At 56.5% G+C, this 18,176-nt stretch overlaps 5 protein-coding genes across 5 annotated transcripts; 3 read left to right on the top strand and 2 right to left on the bottom strand.

Annotated features, from left to right (window-relative positions):
* Positions 1-51: 51 nt before the first annotated feature.
* On the bottom strand, positions 52-484 carry BKA78DRAFT_355112 (uncharacterized protein; the record flags this gene model as incomplete). Its single annotated transcript, XM_066891844.1, has 3 exons — positions 52-91; positions 169-296; positions 437-484. 3 exons carry the CDS (start codon positions 482-484, stop codon positions 52-54), a joined length of 216 nt encoding a protein of 71 aa, XP_066742181.1.
* A 266-nt stretch (positions 485-750) lies between these two features.
* Positions 751-2,043, top strand: BKA78DRAFT_180121 (mitochondrial 18 KDa protein-domain-containing protein). The gene is made up of 2 exons (XM_066883401.1): positions 751-1,002; positions 1,087-2,043. The coding sequence occupies exons 1-2, from the start codon at positions 833-835 to the stop codon at positions 1,841-1,843; spliced, it is 927 nt and encodes a 308-aa protein (XP_066742182.1). The 5' UTR covers positions 751-832; the 3' UTR covers positions 1,844-2,043.
* A 1,610-nt stretch (positions 2,044-3,653) lies between these two features.
* On the top strand, positions 3,654-4,610 carry BKA78DRAFT_231332 (uncharacterized protein; the record flags this gene model as incomplete). Its single annotated transcript, XM_066883774.1, has 1 exon — positions 3,654-4,610. A coding segment is annotated over one exon (957 nt), but the record flags the coding sequence as incomplete, so codon positions are not given.
* A 2,171-nt stretch (positions 4,611-6,781) lies between these two features.
* BKA78DRAFT_355115 (uncharacterized protein) lies at positions 6,782-11,138 on the top strand (the record flags this gene model as incomplete). The annotated part of the gene is made up of 7 exons (XM_066891845.1): positions 6,782-6,905; positions 8,582-8,635; positions 8,685-8,822; positions 8,874-8,933; positions 8,985-9,052; positions 9,349-9,458; positions 9,893-11,138. The coding sequence occupies 7 exons, from the start codon at positions 6,782-6,784 to the stop codon at positions 11,136-11,138; spliced, it is 1,800 nt and encodes a 599-aa protein (XP_066742184.1).
* A 2,012-nt stretch (positions 11,139-13,150) lies between these two features.
* BKA78DRAFT_297930 (uncharacterized protein) lies at positions 13,151-17,157 on the bottom strand (the record flags this gene model as incomplete). The annotated part of the gene is made up of 2 exons (XM_066886840.1): positions 13,151-17,055; positions 17,103-17,157. 2 exons carry the CDS (start codon positions 17,155-17,157, stop codon positions 13,151-13,153), a joined length of 3,960 nt encoding a protein of 1,319 aa, XP_066742185.1.
* Between the last annotated feature and the right edge of the window lie 1,019 nt (positions 17,158-18,176).

Raw genomic sequence — 18,176 nt, forward strand, 5'->3', positions numbered from 1 at the left:
TCCGAGCCTCCGCGGGTGTGTACTTTTGTCCGGACCACAGACAGCCGTCGCTTAGTGCTTCTTTTCGCCCTCGGCCTCCTTGAGGAATTCCCTGCCAGCAGAGTTAATACGAGTCCGAGTGTCGAGAAACCGATGAGGTGGTGTGTGCCGGGGTGGGCGGGGTCGTACTTGATGAAGTTCTCCTCGTCCTTGCTCGAAGCGTTGATCGGAGGGGTGTTGTCGACCTTCTTGGCCTTGCTGCCGCCAGTGGCCAGGGCGATGCCGCCAAACAACGAGCCAAGGACAGTCAGGGCGAGCTACGGCACAGCCTCGAGTTAGCTTGTGGTCCGAATTCGACGGTCTGAAGGCTGCGGGCGGCGGGGTTGTTGGGCCGGTGGAGGTGGTGGAGTTATGGAGCAGCGAGACAGGAATTGCGCGCGGTTCAAGGGCGACGTACGACGTGCGAGCCAACCTTGCGGCCGGCAATCTGGTAGTATTGGACCATGTTTGCGAGGGCGGGAGGAAGATGGAGATGCTCGGGTGTGGTGGGCGGATCAATTGGGTACTGTTGGCAGCGGACGGCGTCTGCGAGTGCTGGTCCTCGAGCTCTGCGCCGATGACGGATGACTAAGTGTTGAGCCACACTAGCCACTTTGACATAGTACTGCACCGCCACTCGAAGCTGCACCTTCCAGTGGATTGAGGCACTGCGTCATTATTGGCGCGCGGGAGTTGCCTGCAAGCGGCAACCCGGAGCCCTGCGGCTAGCTGAGGTGAGGTGAGCTTGGTTCCTTGCTCGATCGATGACTTTCCATTGCTTCTCGTCTTCCCAGTAGTCATACACCAATTCATCATGGCCAAGGGAAACGACGACAAGAACTACAAAGGCGATGACGTGCCGCACGAGCGACAAGAACCACGTCCCGACTTCAGCCAACCGCCAGCCAAAAAGCAACTGCCTTCATACCTGCAAGAGAAGCTAGACAACGAGGAAAAGCTATGGGAGACGCTGTATGAGGGAAAGTGAGTTGTCCGCCTGTACTTCTTAACTGCTGTCATCCATCTCGTCTCTCTACCGCGACTCGCACTGACATCGCTCTCCCCCAGATCTGGTGAGTCGACCGACTCATCTGTCCGCTACGCAGCCTACGCCTCGCGCGTGCGCACCATTCTCTCCTCAGCACATCGCTATGTCGCCTACACGTCCGACATTGGCGAGAGTTTCCGCCCCGTCGCGCACCCCTACCTCGTGAAAGCTGCATATGGCGTTTCGTGGGCCTACCTCGCAGGCGATGTTGCGAACGAGGGCTACAAAGCATACCTGCGAAATCAGCGCATACTCCACCCCGAGTCTTCCTCTCCCTCGGCAGCAACAGCGACGACGGTAGCGACGACATCGAGTTCTGACAAGCACGCGCCACCCGTCTCCGCGACGACCAAGCTCGGCCCAGGCCTGACGGGCCCGTCGACAGGCGCCGCGCAAGCAGAAGCAGGAGGCAAGGTGCCAGCGATAGAAGACTACCGGACGGTGATGGTGCAGCGGGCAATATTCCAAGGCTTGGCCTCGATGGGGTTGCCGGCCTTCACGATCCACAGCGTCGTCAAGTATTCGGGGCGCGCAATGAAGAACGTGAAGAACGTCAAGGTCCGGACATGGGGACCGATAGGGCTCGGCCTGGCTGTTGTTCCCCTGCTTCCCTACATGTTCGATGAGCCCGTCGAAGAAGCCGTCGAATGGGCTTTCCACCGAGGCTTTGCGGCCATCGGCGGCCCGGAGGCTGTCGCGCGCAGCCCAGCTACGGGACGAAGCCACATCTTGCAAGAGGAGGCAAAGGCCGGCGCGGCCAAGGAGAAGGAGTTGTGAGCGATCAGTTGCTTGCCAGTGGACAAGGGGTAGCATTGTATGGAAAAGGAGGGACCCTGACTTCTTCTGTTGTGAAGAACTTCAGATTGCTTTGTTGGCTGGCATTTGAGCTGCGCATCGAAGGACGGAAGCCCACACCTGTCATCATCATACCATCTCGCATCATTTCAGTTCTTATACCACACCGCTTACTCCTGCTTTTGTAGACTACACTCTTCAATATTCCAGAATCATTCAATCTAAACGTAAGGCTCGAGCCAGATGTTTTTCCAACGACTAGGTGAAGAACCTGTTCTCTGAATGCTAGAGATGGCAACATGCATCTTCGAACCAAAACAGATTACTGAACGGATGCTATTATCTCCCCTGCAACATGCCATGAACGTCATATTACAGTAGCATGAGGCTCGAGCGCACGTTTCACATCGCACAACTTGCCAACAACCTTAGACTGAAGCTTTTTGGCGGCGGCTTGGAGTCAAAGAGGGTTTGTCCGGGTCAGGCAGAGATCAGGCAGGCACGGACAGACGGAGGCGTGGCAGCAAAAGTCGTGGCACATCGAAGAGTCAATCCAGCGTGTGGAGAACATCTTTCTCAGTGGACGGAGCATTGTAATGTTTGATTCAGTAGAAAGGGAGTACTTAAGATATTTCTGTAGGATTTCAGGGACCATTTAAACGTCTTCCATGCAAAAACGCAGGGTGTAGTCGCAGCTGTGTTTGCAACGACTTTTGCTGTCGTTCATCATCCCGGCTGCTGATTACGTCAGCTGATCCTGATTAGATCGGATTTTCTCGCTACCGCATCGTATTCGTACATAACTTCTTCCCATCTGCCTCCGTTTGTGCCTGCAGCAACAGTGACAACTTTTCTCAATTCACGCTCGCAGTCACAAAGGCGAAACTCCACGTCCCCCGGAAACAAGCGACAGATTCTCATGCGATGTGACTTACGTACCACGAGGCTGTTGCGCAGTCCAATCAGCCACGCGGTCCGATGCGGCGCATTGCAGCCAGAGAGCGATTCGGTGGATGTATCTCTGGACAGCTTGTCGCGGGGAGGCTTTGAGCTTTAGCCTGCGAGCAAACTCCTCTATCGCTGGCTCACGCTGTGGCTTTCCAGCCACATTCGCATCAGTCTCATGCGATTCGTTCGAGTGGTGGTCAGGACAGAGCTTCAAGGAACGCGTAAGCAATGATGGACGCATTGACTTGTCGTGGACATTGGGCCTATCTCGTCGGCGTTCAAGACATTTCGGAGGACGCGACAGCTCCCCATACCGGATCTCCCCAGGTTAAATTCTTGCGGCAACAGAGATCGTTTATGGAGTCGTGCAGCCATTGATGGCCGCGCGGAGGACATCAATTTCTCACTCCAGCGTACGCAAACAGGGTCGATCAGCGTCCCCCTTGCTATTAACTTTCTTTTCCGAGCCTCGGACTTGCAGAGTCTGGACAACCTGCTGCCACAAAGGGTAATTTGGCTAGGTATTTTTTGACTTTCCGGTGCTGCCAGACGGCGGGGAGTGTGATGGTCGATGTGACCAGAGCGTGCTGCTGACCATGATAAAATTCGTCTCCCCCCACCACATCTATGGTCTGGCGGTTCTCAGCCTCGTTTCAAGATGCTGCTGTCCTTTGGTCGTCAGCCTTGCAATGTGATTCTTTATACCATTGTCGTCACTCTCCAGTGTCTTCTCATCTACTCCTATACCTCAAGCAAACGCAATGCGATCCTTCAAATCAAAGAAGAAACGAGTTTGCGCATCATCGAAGGTGCAGCGCACAAGAACTTTACCCGACCGATACCCTTCTCCGAGTTCCCTCCCAAGCCCGCGGACTACAAGTACAGCACAACCCTAGTCGTTGGCCATCTCAAGGCGGCGGACGTATCATGGATCAAGAACGAGCTACAGGACATGCCCACCGCCATCTACGTTGTCGACCATCCGGAAGAGGGTGACCTGACGGTCCCCATGAACAAAGGACACGAAGCCATGGTCTATCTCACGTACATCATTGACAACTACGATTCACTCCCGGACATTGTTTTCTTCTTCCACTCCGACCGTTATGCCTGGCACAACAATCCCCTGCTGGGTGGAGGGGACTCGGTTGCAGCCATCAAGCGCATGAACCTTGAGCGCGTAGCAAGATTCGGCTACATGAATTCACGCTGCCATCACGACCCTGGATGCCCTGACTGGATCCACCTCGACCGGCCTTACGTCGACGCCCAAGACATCAAGAAGTCCGGCGAAATGACCTTCACGACCCGAGTCTGGCGCGAACTCTTCCCAGGACACAAGGCACCGACAGCGCTCTCTGCGCCCTGCTGCGCGCAGTTTGCGGTAAGCGGCGAACGCATTCTCGAGACCTCGCGGGAGCAGTACATCCATCTGCGGAAATGGCTCATGGAGACGGACCTCGAAGACTTCAACTCCGGCCGGGTATTTGAATACCTCTGGCAGTACATCTTCATGCGGGAAAGCCAATACTGTCCAGCGGAGCACAGCTGCTACTGCGACGGCTACGGCTTGTGCTTTGGCTCCGCTGAGAACTACCAAAGCTTTTGGGCGGTGCGGCGCGAGCGCGAGTACTTGCAGAAAAACATGGCGAGCATGCAGGCCATCCAGTTCAAGGGCGACGCTCAGCAGATTGAGAGCATAGAGCACCAGATCCATCTGCTCCAGGCTCAAGAGGATGCGTTGGTCGAAGAAGCTTGGAAGAGGGGAAAGAATCCTGACATGCGCGCGGTCGAGGCAGAGCGGATTGAGATCTGAAGGTTGCTATCACCGACAGTTTCCTGCTGCTAAAGCGTCGAGAGCTGAAAGTGTCGGTATGCGGCATCATCTGCCAGCTGCTTCTTGAGATGCGATGCTCGAGCGGAGGCGCCCCGGAGCATCGACTCCTCACCGACATCACGAATCCTTCGATTCCCTCGCACCAAGATCTTTGCGAGCGTTGCATCGGCGAACTCGGCTCTAAGCGATGAGAGAAATTATTCAGTAGCGTCCATCACTCCTCAAGAAATACTGGACGAACAGCGGGAGATGCTCCTCGCCCAGCACCCATACAATCGACGTCAAGTCGAAGGTCGTGGACACCAGAGATATGCAAGCGGGAAGAGCCAGTCTCATCAGGTCGCATAACAACTGGAGTATTCGAAAAGATTCCATGGGAGGTGTTTCTTTGGCTGGGAGTACGGAGCGGTCGACCATTTCGGTCTTCTTAGAACTTGCGCCTTCTTCTCATTCTTGTTGCTACATATACCCCCTCTTGCACACTCTTCGACGGTACTGATCTGATGGAGAGGTTCGCGAAATTGACGTCTTTGGTCTGCACAGCGCTCCAGCGATGAAGTTTTGTTTGCTTTCCTCACCATCCCCTGTGCTCACCGGCCCGCAGTAACCGAATCCATTTCCCAACGCCAACAGCCCCGCAACTATTTCCAGCCATTGTGCCAACCAGGGAGTCTGGAGTCTGGAGCCATCGAATGCAAGCACGGTGCATCCGGCCAAGCGGGATGGTCAGCCCTGTGGCACTGGCAGCCCCCCAAAGTTGGAGCGGTGCAAACTCTATCAACTACCGTCTTGTTGCGGGGGGCGCCCACCAAATTATCCAGGAACGCCATGTCATTTTGACACAAATGCCACCACTTTCTTTGCAAAATAAATCGCCCTCGGAACTTTCGACCTCCGACCGTCGATTCTGCTACCGGAGAGATGATGGCTTTGCGATTTGCGATGCTACTGTACGCCACGGCCGTCGTATCCGTCTGTCCTGATCATACACACCTATTCGCATTGTCATTAGTCCTGGCTGATCGCTCAAACGCAGTCCGTCACCCTGCGCTGCACCATCATCATAACAACAATGGACGTCGGAATCATCTGCCGAAAGCAAAGGCGGCTGGCTGGACGAAGGCAGGCCAACCCCAAGACCTCTCGCCTTGCGACACCACCCAGACAGGCGTTGGGTGCTTACTTTGCGCCATGCCAAAGCCTGGAGATAGACTAAGCACACGGACCGAATCTTGCATGCCTACATACACAGGTAAGTAAGCCTTTGCATCGATGCCGTCGCCATTTTTGCCGTCGTATTGCGCCATCGCCCGAGCAGATCGAGAGGCTCTGCAACGCTCGCTTTGCTTGCGCACGTTGCTGAGCAGCTCTGGAGCGATGCATCATCATTCGGTCAATGGGTGGGTTTTCCAGTTTTCGCGTCCTTGGGTGACGGGCTTGCGGTGGTTTCCTAAGACACCTTTCCTCTTTCCTCCTTCGCAGCTACGATGCCCATGGACCTTGGTGGTCAAACTTACGCAAGGACTTGGCGCGAGCGGAAGGGGCAGGTATACGCCGGACTGCTGAGCACGGAGCAAAGCTTGGACGAATTGCCTTTTTCTGTCCCGTGGTGCTGCTGCTCGGCGGGTCTGTTTCTATTATTTCTTTCGTCACGTTCGTTTGAACATTTCTTATGAAATTGCTTTTCGTTTATGATCTTTTCTTCGGACTCTTGTCGTCTCACGGTAATTCGCGTCGCGTGCGTGTGCTACTGGTCGCGTCTTGGTGTGTGTGCCTGCGTGTGTTTGCCGACCTCTTCACGATGCGGATTCATCGACCCACCAGTCCGATCCGTCGCAAATTCTTCCTTGGATTACGGGACTACGCTTTCTTGTTGGCTGCGACGCGACAGGCCAATTAGGAACCCGAGGAATTGACGCACGCGGCCGGCCGCACTGTTCTTGACGGTACGCTTGAGGCCTGCCCTCAAGAAGAGCGACATCCGAAACTCAGCTAGGAAGTCTCGCGTGGCAGTCGACCCGGGCTTGCTTGCTTCTAGTCTGCGACGTGGTTTTGGTACGCTCGCTGTTGGCGCCGCGGCGGTGCTGCTGTGTCTCTCCCTGACAAACCCCCGCATTGGAAGAGTTGTAGTCATGATGTCTTCTAGACCGCTGTTGACGGACAAAAGCTTGGACGCGCTAGCGGCGCTGGCCATTGGAACATGGTCGTGCTCGTCGACCCCCGGAGCTGGTGACATCCGCCGCGAGCTGGTTTCGACAGGTACGATCCGCGTCTGATGATCTCAAACCTCTTAAGCAACTTCCATGGTTCCTCTCACCTATTACCCTTTGTATAAATGGTTTCTGCTCTCAGCCACTATGGCGATTGGCGCTTTGCTTGTCGAGAGAGCTGCGCCTTGTCGTCCTTCGGCATCAGGGATTCTTGAAGAGCGTGTCAACCACGGGCGAGGCGTGCCCTCTGCCAAAAGATCTTTCAATGGTGCCTGCGGCTCGGCTCCTCCGATGGTCCTTCCTCCCGGCGGCTATAAAATGCGCAGATGTTTCAGGCCGGGTGGCGGGGCAAGAGGTGCACGGAGCATTCGTCCCATGGATCATGTCTTTGGGGATGGTCGGCATCAAGGCACGTTCAGAAATATATCGTCGATACGGTGGGCTTTTACTGCTGCGCAAGAGAGGGATGTTAGCCAAAGTCCGTCAAGAAATGGCCGAGCGGTGGGGGAAGCCAGGGGCAGCATCGGCTCAGGGGACCGTCACGCTGAGCCGATGACCATATCACGGATTGCGTACAAGTTCAGCATCGCTCCAGCGATTGAGGTATTTGCTCAGCCTTCTGTCGTCGGAATCTGGCAGCGTGACTGCTTGCTGCTGAGCCATGGAAAGGAAGTGTCGCGGAGTCGGTTTCTTGTCTAATCACGGGAGTATGGCCATCTGTATGAGTCAATCATCCACAATACTGGTAGACTCTCGAATTCGGGACGACGATGAGGGATTTACGTACACAGGGTCCGGGAGTAGGCCCGTGACAGGTGTTGTACCAATCGGTGCGGACAGCCAAGTGTTGGAAGGTCGGTTCGGTACTGGCAGGCGCCAGGGCAACGGGCACCGCACCACGGCACACTTTAACACTTCCCACCTACGCCTTCACTTTCACACCACGACCTACCACGCGCCTCCCCAGCGGCACCATCGGCATTTGCGACGCCGTCCGCCGGCCTCGCTTGTTTTAGCGCCGTTCTGGGAGTATAAGAACCCTCTGCGCGCTTCCTCTTCTTCCCTCGTCACCATCCTTCTTCACCACCCTCCACTCCTTCTCAGCACCCTCCCCCAGCACCCCAGTTTCCAGCGACTGGCGCTTCGGCGAAAACTTGCTTCGGCAACAACCTGCTGCTGAGCGATGACTATGCTTCTTCGGGGGCCCCTGGCGCGCGAATCATCGAGGGGAAGAGGTCACTCCGAGAGTGGGAACGCTGAGTCCGTTCGTCCATCGGTAGGGGTGGCGAGCTTCCCCTCAACCCGCGGCTCTTGGTCGAAACTCGGGTGGCTCCCGTTTAATCCCTCGAGCTGCACTTTGCACGTTACCCTCCGCCTCACCTCCGCCGTCCAACTCCTCTCTCGTCTCTCTTTTCTCCCCTCCCCCCCGCTCCCCTCTTCGGAGGGGAGTTCTTTACTAACCCAAAGAGTCGGGGATACACTCAATAATAATCCCGGTCGGTTGTGCGTCTGGGGGGAACTGCCACCTCCCCCCGGCGGTTAACTCTTTCGAAGCTCTCTTGAGGTGAGCCCACTGAGAAACCCACTCCACCACAGGTTTTTGGAGACAATCGACCGAACGCCGCGTAAGTTTTCCACTCGACTCTGACCCTTTACATTCACTGACTTGCTTGCAGGCCCTGCACCCGATTCATTCGCGAGTCGCAGGGCGGACAGGCGACTAAGCGTTTGTCTCCACCCCGCCGCCCACTTCGACTCTTCATTCGCAACTCGCCGCCGGTAAGTCACTTCGTTGATTCTGACCGATTTCACGCTGACCTGCCCGAAGAATCGACCCCCGCCCTCCGCCCTCCGCCCGACCAACTCGTGAGCGGCAGGACGGAAGGGCGGCGACTCGACTCGCGCGGCTCGCCGCTCGTCTCCGTTCTGCCGCTCACTTCGACACTACATTCAAAACTGGCCGCCGGTAAGTCTTTTCGTTGATTTTGACCAATTTGACACGCTAACCTGCCTGAAGAATCGCCCTCCGCCCTCCCACCACCAGCCGCTCATGGTGGCCCTTTCACACACGCCGGCAGTAAGTTTTCTCGTTCATTCTGACTGATTTGATACATTGACCTGCCTGCAGACGAGATTGCCCTCCTCCGGATCACCTTGATTGAATCCACCTTTTCTAATCCAAGGAGTGTCGCCCGCGTAGCACTGTTGCGGGCTTGATGCGACCTAAGCTTTTTCATTGATTCGCTGGCTTGACGCCGGGCTTCGAAGAAAAGGTGTTCGAGCTTCTTCTACGTTCTGCCTGCCGTGTTTGCTTGTCTTGACGCGCTTGCCTTGATCATCCGACCAGCACCTGCCTGGTTCCCCATCACCCACTGCCGGTTTGCCCTCAACCGCAACCTCGACTTTGCACCTCGCTCTTCGTCTCCTCACACGGTCGACGCCCACGTCCTCCTCGTCCATCATTCTCGTCAGCTCTGACCTGCTCCTGCGAGGCGCTGCGCCAGCAAGCCCACGACGACGACTCGACGTCGACCTCGCGTCTCGACTACGCCCGCATCTTCCTCTGCTCAACCAACGCTGCCCTCTTCGCTGCTCTCGACTCGTCCGTCCATCGACTCGGCGCTTTCAGCTGCGCACTTTTCCCGCATCCAGAGAGAACGCGGCCCCGTCCTCACATCCCTCCCCTTCACGCCGTCGACGTCCAGCGTCCTCTTCACGCCAGCGACAAAGATACCGCCTCAAGTCTGCTCGAGACCACTGCCGCTCACACCGCTCGCCTGCCGCTCCCATAGCTGCGTCGACATTGCCGTCTGCTCTACGAACTCGACCCTGAAGTCTCCGCCGCTCGCTACTCGCCTCTCACCTCTCAGCTTTCCTTCGCACGTCGCCGTCTTTCCCATTGGCGCTCAGAGATTGTCGTGCGTGGCTGGAAAGTCATAGACTGCTCGGCTAGCTCGAGAGAGTGCCCGGTCAGAATGCATGCGTAAGTCGTTCCAGGTTTCGTGGGCCGACCTTTCGAGCTGACTTTTGGTGCAGGTTGTACCGCCAGGCGCTGCGGTACCTTGACGATCTCCCCGCCGACGCAGAAGCGATCGAGTCTGCTCTCGAGTTGAAATGGCCCGAATTCGACGAGTTCAGCTACAACATGAAGGTGCATTTGATTGCCAAGATGGTCGAACTGAAAGAAGAAGGGTTGGACAGTAACATCCCCGCGGCGATACTCAGTGCTACCGACTGCGTTCAGGATGTTCCAGCCGATCGACTCGTCATTCGGAGGGCACTCTCTGAAAGATGGCCAGAATTCGGCTTAATTAGTGACGACGCTTTGCGGTTCGTGGTCGCCGAGGTGTACAAAACCATGAAGGAAAAAGAGGACGCCAAAGGCGATGTACCTTTTCGTCGTGCCCTTCACCATCTTGGCGACATTTCCAATGACAACGACGCCATTAGGACTGCACTCGAAGAGAGATGGCCGGACTTTCAAACATTTGACAACAGCAGCGGATCTTTCTTGATAATGAAGCTGAGCCTCGTGATGATGGCTGGTCCCCGCGACCCCGACTGGATTCTCTGGTTCAGCCAAAACGCCCTGAAGTCAAAAGGAACAAAATCGGCAGCAGAGTGGCTGTGCCAGAGCATGCAGTCTCGCCTTCGACAGGTCTGGTTGTTGGGTTGCAGCTACTACCGGCCAGAACGTGAGGATTTCGCCCCCCTCATTTGGGAAATTGGCATTGTCAACCTGCGGACCGGAGCACTCGTTTTGTCTACCAAAGTGGATTACAAGTCAGCAAATGCGTGGGCATTGTACAAGAAGCTGTGGGGTCAAGAGCCTGTTCCTACTTCCAACAGATTCATAGCTTTCAACGAAGAGTTTGAGAGACATTACGACGGCCAAACAACACATGGAATGCTTCTGGGTGACATTGAACGCAAATTGCGGAAAGCGGGATACGACCCAAATACTCATCAAGTCTTGTCATACAACGACGAGCTCGCCGTCACGGCAATGGCTAAACTGTTCATGGGAGACCACCGTATCTCAACGAAAGCATTCGAGCTGAAAATACTCAATCCGGCTTGTTTCCAGCCCATCTCAATCTATTCCTTGGTTAAGGAAATGCTTGGCCCTGGCGAAACTTCTGACGACTTGGGATATGTCTTTGCAAACATGTTTCCCAATGAACGCGACGAGCAGATTCCTACTGCCGAGTCCCATGTCAAAGCTCTGTGGAAAGTGTGCTCAAGGCTTTACCAAGTCTTGAAATTGCACGATAAGCAATGACCAAGAGCTGTGGAGGTAGCGGGACGGAAGAAGATCCGAGACACATTCTGTGGGTTGCATTGATCTGTCTCTCAAAAGGCCAAAGATTTGTCGGAATACTTTGCGCCGTCAAGTACGATCTGAGATAACACTGCTCAATATGCTCGGGAAGAAAGGTAGAGGTAGAGGTAGAGCAACGTTTGCAATATGGTTGATGATAATGACGGGTCACTGAAATCGGTTGCAATATTCTAGCTTTTCTGCAGTACGAGTCTATAGAGAACAACCTTTTAGATCTGCATTTTCTAAAAAGAGTCGAATGACCCATTCATCGCACAAGTTCGAAGTTCCCACGTCACCTGCATCCAAACAAAACCACCACCAACAACGGCAAGACTAAAACAGCCCGTCGTCTCGTCACGTCTCGTCCTCCGCGGCCCGAAAGCCCCTTCCACCTCTACCTCCTCGGCCCGCGCTCCCACTCCATCATCGAAGACGGATGGGGTGGTTTTCGAATTTCGATTCCTTTTCCTCATCAGGGCTCCCTCCGCATTGCAGGCCCTGCAGGGTCTCTCCATCTGCGTTTTCCGTCCAATGTGATGACGCAACCGTGAGTGAGGGAGGGGACAGGGATGTAGCTGTCGGACGTGCCAGCGCAGCAAACAGTGTAAGTCGGGCAACGAATGGAGGTGGGCTGTGGGCGCTAGCTGGTGTCGGTGTTTCGGGTTTTCTTGGTGAGAAGAAGCAGGAGATGCACACCACTTATTCTAATCGCTTACAGTATGGTAGAAGACATTCTCAAGTGTCTTTCCACGATGCAGAAGTGCTGAGATTTCTGACAGCGACGGCGAATGCATGATGGAAGACGTTGTCGTACACTCATGTACCTCTCTCTCTGTGTGTGCTTGAGCGTACATCGACTCCCTCTCCCCCTTTTTTTTCTTCTTTTCGTCGTGACACGCACGCGACACCTCAACTCACCACTGTGCTGCTGCTGCTGCGCACACTGCCATTACCAACGTCTATATACTCGCACCATGTACTATTCACGAGAATTGTGCCGCCGCACAGCCATCTACTCCGTCTCAATTCATCTCGCTGCACCGCCTCCGCCTCCGCCTCCGCCCACATGTACAAATTATGCCCAGAAACATTTCATCTCCTGCTTTGCGCTGGTTGTATGGCAGTGGTGAATTGCGGAATGGGCTACGAATGCAAATCCCGTGCTTTTCATGTGCTGAGATGAGGATTTGCGCATTTCTTTTGGGGGGAGAGGGGGCTTTTTGCAAGTTCTTATGCCTAGTGACCAATGCGGTCAATGATGGGGCTCCGATGAGGTTGGGCGGCTTGTTGTAGAGAGGTGGAAGGTGGTAGCTGTGCAATTGTAAATTGTTTAAAGCTGCTTAAGCGTCTTGTGTGCGCGCATTGAGTGCAGTGGCCGTAGACATTCGATGTAGCATCGCGACTACCGAGTTCTCTGCGACTTCAGGGAAAGCAATTCCTACTGGCGAGCAACTCATATACAGTGTGCACATAGCAATACACGCACAAATTAGTAGTTTATCATCACAACGCATTACCATAAACCCAGCAGCTCTCCTCACCACCCATCCTCACATCATTTACACACATCGCAGGAAGCCAAAAAATACATAAGAGAGGAAAAAAGATCCCGTCGTCTATATCGAAGATGATTTTACAGAAGAACAATGGCCCAGCCACATATTTACACCTCACACAACCACAAAAGCAAGACACTTCACTTGTACAGGGGTGGTGATGAAAGCCGAAAGCCAGAAAAGATATGGAAAAGACAATAGACAAACCCAACCCAACCAACCAACCAATCATGGGGCCAGGGAGGCGAAAATGCATATGCCACAATCCGACAGCCACAAATGAGTTCCACGCATCCCTCCAACCTTTTTCACACGCACGTGTCGCTCTGCTTACCATATTTCCATATTTGTCTTCCTTCTTTGTACATCCAGAACCAAATGCTTCGTTTCGCGCCTCTCGTGGCGGGACGACGCTTAGAAGTACTTATTGCGTCGCGGTGGCGGCGCGTAGCCAGGCCGAGCACCGCCGACGCCTCCGCCCATCTTCATGTTATTGTCGGGCGGCTTGCCTCCGCCGGCCTCCTGGCCCTGTCCGCCCTGCGCGTTGGGGCTCAGGCGCGTCTGAAGCGTCGTGAGGGGCGGCGGAGCCGTGCCCGTGGCGAAGACGGGGGGCGCTGTCTTCAGATTGATGGTGCCGGTTGCCAGCGGCGTGATGGGAGTGCCTTGACCGTAGGGCGTCGTAGGCGTGCCGAAGGGACGCGGCGTGTTGCCGGGCGTCGTTCCAGGCGTTGTGGGTGCCGTGCCGAAGGGCTGGCCGCCACCTGGTGGAGTCACGCCCTTTGCTGGACCGCCGCCGACGATGGGCGTGACGGTGGCGAAGGCTGGGACGGTTGTGTTGACCACCGCGGTTACGGGTCCGGTCGGGCCTGGAGTAACAACCGTCACGCGACGGGTCGCGAAGATGACAGACGTCTGGTAGATTGTCGTGGGCGTCTCTGGCGTCACTGGGGTTCCCGTCGCCGGAGTCACTGGCGTGATTGGAGTTTCTGGTGTTTGAGGAGTCACGGGAGTGACAGGAGTGACGGGCGTCACGGGCGTCACTGGTCGCAATGGCGTCGTAACTGGAGTCACAGGAGTGACAGGGGTTACTGGAGTGACTGGAGTGACTGGAGTGACTGGAGTCACAGGGGTAACGGGGGTGACTGGGGTCACAGGGGTGACGGGCGTCACAGGAGTCACGGGGGTGACTGGGGTCGTAACGGGCGTCACCACGCCGGTACCAGGGAATTGACCGACAGGAGGGCTCTGGCCGCCCTGAACCGGAGGCTGAACACCGGGCTGCTGGCCTGGTTGATAGATTCCGGGAGTCTGTCCCTGAGGCGGCGGGGGCTGGACGCCAGGCTGGAAACCAGGCTGCTGACCAGGTTGCTGACCGGGCTGCTGGCCGGGTTGCTGACCTGGAGTTTGACCGTACGGCGGAGTCTGACCAGGCGCGGGGGGTTGCTGTCCAGGCTGCTGTCCAGGCTGGTTGATCGGGGTGCCAGGGGGGACTTGAGGACCCAAACCAGGGGGAGGGGGCGTGTTGGGAGACGGAGTGACCGTCAACGTCAAAACCTGGACAGTGCCAGTTCCCTGCTGAGGCGGGACAGGAACACCGCCTCCTTGAACAGGTGGCGTGTTGACTGGCGTGTTTCCAGGCTGGGGCGGGACGCCAATGGGGGTTGGTGTCGTCGCGGGTGTGCTCACAAATCCAGTGCCCTGCTGAGGAGGGAAAGGAACGCCGCCGCCCTGAACGGGTGGAGTGTTGACGGGCGTGTTGCCGGGCTGAGGCGGGACACCAATCGGGGTGGGAGTCGTGCCTGGCGTGCTCTCGGGAATCGGTCTGTAGATTCCTCCGATTGGAGTGAATCCGCCGCCTGGCGCCTCTGGCGTGGTGACCTGAGGTGTCGTAACAGCCGTAGGAGCGGTTCCCGCAAACGGAGGGGGTTGGACACCGGGTTGAACTGGAGGAGTTTGTACACCGGGAGGAGGAGGCTGAACTCCACCAACAGGCGGCTGTCCTCCAGCTTCGCGTCCAGGTTGTTGACCTTGGGGAGGTGGAGGCTGAACTCCTCCAACGGGCGGTTGTCCTCCAGCTTCGCGTCCAGGTTGTTGTCCCTGGCCGTAGGGCGGCGTTTGAGCGGCGGGCGGAGGTTGCTGTCCAGGAACAGGTTGGTTGACGGGAGGCTGGTTTTGCGGCGGAACCTGACCAACGTTGGGAGGCGGGGGTTGTTGTTGGCCAGGGGGCGGAGGAACTGGCTGGTTCTCCTTCGAAGGCGGACCTTGCTCCGTGGGCGGCGGTGGTCCAGGTGGCGGAACTCCTCCAGCTTCCCGGCCGGGTTGCTGACCTTGACCGTATGGAGGAGTTTGAGCCGGGGGCGGCGGTCCTGGAACGGGCTGATTGACAGGGGGTTGTTCGCCAGGAGACTGTCCGCTGGGAGGTTGCTGATTCGGAGGGAATTGCTGGCTCGGGGGGAAGTTCTGGCTTGGAGGGAAGTTTTGACTTGGGGGAAACTGCTGGTTGGGCGGGCCGCCTTGCTCGGGAGGAGACGGAGGAGGGCCACCACCAGGAGGCTGGTTTTGAGGTGGAGGGAATCCTCCAGGGGGCGGAGTCCTGACAGGAGGGAACGAGGTCGTCACGGGAGGTGGAGGTGGAGGAACGACTCCTCCGCCGGGCGGACCTTGCTCTTTGCCTCTGTTGGGAGACTCGGGCGGAGGACCGCGGTTTGGAGACTCAGGTGGAGGACCACGGTTGGGGCTCTCTGGAGGCGGCCCCTGACTTGGTGGGCTCTCTCGATTCGGAACTTCACCCTTTGGAGACTCGGGCGGAGGGCCACGATTGGGGCTCTCGGGTGGAGGTCCCTGGTTGGGTGGACTTTCTCTGTTGGGAACCTCGCCCTTTGGAGTCTCAGGAACAGGTCCTTTTGGCTGGTAAATCAAAGGCGTGGTAGCGGGAGGCGGGAATTGCTCCGGCGGTTGTCCGAATGGCGTGGTCTGCGGCGAAGTTACAGGCGCAGTGCCAGGCGGGAAGATAACGGGAGTCTTCGCAGGAGATGTCTGCGGGCCAGGAGTTCCAATTGGGGCTCCGCCAGGGGTCGATGGCACTACGGGCGTATTGACAGCTGGGGTGTTCGGCGGCGGAAGTATGAAAGGTGCGGTTGGCCCCACATTGGGAGTCAAAGGCGTACCAGTAATCTTGGGCCGAGTGAAAGGACCGGCTGGAGTGCCCTTAATGGGCGTGGGAACGACAGTTCGGTTTCCGCCTGGAGTTTTGAAAACGGGGCCAGTGCCAATTGGCGCAGTGCCGGGACGATTCCGGCCTCCGCCTCGAGTGTTGCCGTTCGTGCCTTTGCCCTTACCATTTCCGCCACGTCCACGTCCACCATAGCCGCCTGGAGGATACGGGACAGCAGTGCCTGTGCCCGTGGCCAGCGGTGGGAATGGGAAGGGAGCAGTCACGCCGCCAGGGGGAGGACGAGCACGACCGCCAGGGGGAACTGGTGCGCCAGTGCGAGTTGGGGCAAGTGTGAAGTTAACAGACAGAGGAATCGACTGCGTCCCTGGACCCATGACGGGAGGCATCTGTCCAGCAATCGTACCCGTGGGCGTCGTCTCTGGTGCGGTCCCGGGGATTGCTGGGACTACCGTCTTGCCAGCGGGGACAACTTCCGTGACCAAGGACGTAGCGGTTCCCTTGCCGACAACGCGAAGGGTCGTCTTGAACAGAATGCGAGTCGTAAACCTGCCCGTCGGCGGGGAGAAGGGCGGTGTGGTGATACCGGTGGGCACAAATGGAGAGAGGGGCGTCGGAACACCTCCGACTTGACCGGTTGGGCGAACTGGTGTGTTGCCAGCGAGCGGAGTTCCAGTACCCACGGGCGTGAGAGGGGTGCTAGTCCCGACAGGCGTGAGAGGGGTGCCAGTTCCAACAGGCGTGGGAGGAAATTGCGTCTTGGGAGTCACGGGCGGGCGCTCGGCGGTTCCAATCGGTGGTGTGAAAGGTGTACCAACCAGACCAGTCGCAAACTTGGGAGGGCTTACGCCGGGCGCAATCGTCTCGGGGTTGTTTGTTGGTGTAGGAGGAGCTGTTCCAATCGGGGTCGTGGGAGGAGATGTGGGAGTCACGACAGCGGTGCCAGTGCCTGGTATTGGCACAGTTCCTATCTGAGGTGGTGGTTGAGGACCTCCTCCTTTGCCTGGATACTTTCCGCCAGCTTCAGCCTCCCCAGAACCTCCTTGCTGCTGCGGCGGCGCCGCATATCCATATTGCCGCCTCTCCAGACCATGTTCGATTTCTTCGCGACCGTAAAAAGGAGCGTGGTTGGCGCGGCGTATCAAACCTGATCACAGTGAGCACTCGTCATTCCAAAGGTGAAAGACAACTTACCTCCAAATGCTGGGCTGAGACAGCTGAGCACTACTACCGCCTGCGTCACCTTCATGGTGAAAACAAAAGACTGTGGCTATTAGAGAGCGATGGGTGTAAACAAAATACCACTGTTTAAGGAGAGGCGCAACTGAGTTGCATCAGAGACCGACAAACAACAAAAGGATCGTGACAGTACGGAGTGCAGTGTGTAGGTGGAGAGGAAGGAGTTGGCGTAGTACTTTCTTTAGAGTTTGCGAGTGTCCATTTCTCTGTGAAAGTAGCTGTTCCCTGCTCCTGACCTCGCAGCCCGAACCTTGTCATCCCCTTCAATGTCCCGATCGCCATACTTCCGGTAGAACGCACACAAATGACTGGCGACCACCCATCGGGGAAGGCGCTGCAAGATGCTAGCACAGCCTTTTCTTGTTCCCTGGTTGCGCAAATCTCACCCAGCCCTAAAGTGTTGCTGCTTTTGGAATCCTCCCGGCCTGTGAGGATACAGAGGCACAAGTCTTCATTTCAATAAGTTGCAAAGGCAGGGAAGAAGCATCCAGCGTCTCGCATAGTGTGTTCACTGTGGCGGTCGATAGCGTATTCGTCAATATGGAGTCGGCGAAAAACGCGAACAAGCAACTCTGTTAAGCATCTTGTCCAAAAGTCAAGTCGCGCCATTACCAGTGACAACGCCTGCGGCAGTGGTGATCGTCCGTATGCAGCCACATCATCATGAGAGGATCGACGACAGGCTCTCCACGCGTTTGGCTCTTCCCCACGAAGAGCAGACCCACAGTGCGTGCACTCTGGGGGTGGCGGAAGCTGTGGCCTGACCTTGCGGTAGTTGTTGACGTGCGGTGTTCGTTATTGGCATCTGATGAGAAAGGGGACGCGGATGTTTGAGAATGACGAGGAATCGATGGAAAGTTGCCTTTCTGAGACTAGCGCAGATCTTCCGGCGGGCATCTACCAGGGTAGCATGCCAAAGTAGTCAGACACAAATTGTCCTTATGAGGCTCTCTGAATCATTCGGCTCCGCGGCAAGCATTCCGATGAGATCGAGTCCGCGTCTTGAGAACGCCAAGAAAGAGGGCCTGC

This window comes from Phyllosticta capitalensis, assembly GCF_038381095.1.
Source record: "Phyllosticta capitalensis strain CBS 128856 chromosome Unknown BKA78scaffold_8, whole genome shotgun sequence".
In the NCBI taxonomy this organism is placed as follows: domain Eukaryota; kingdom Fungi; phylum Ascomycota; class Dothideomycetes; order Botryosphaeriales; family Phyllostictaceae; genus Phyllosticta; species Phyllosticta capitalensis.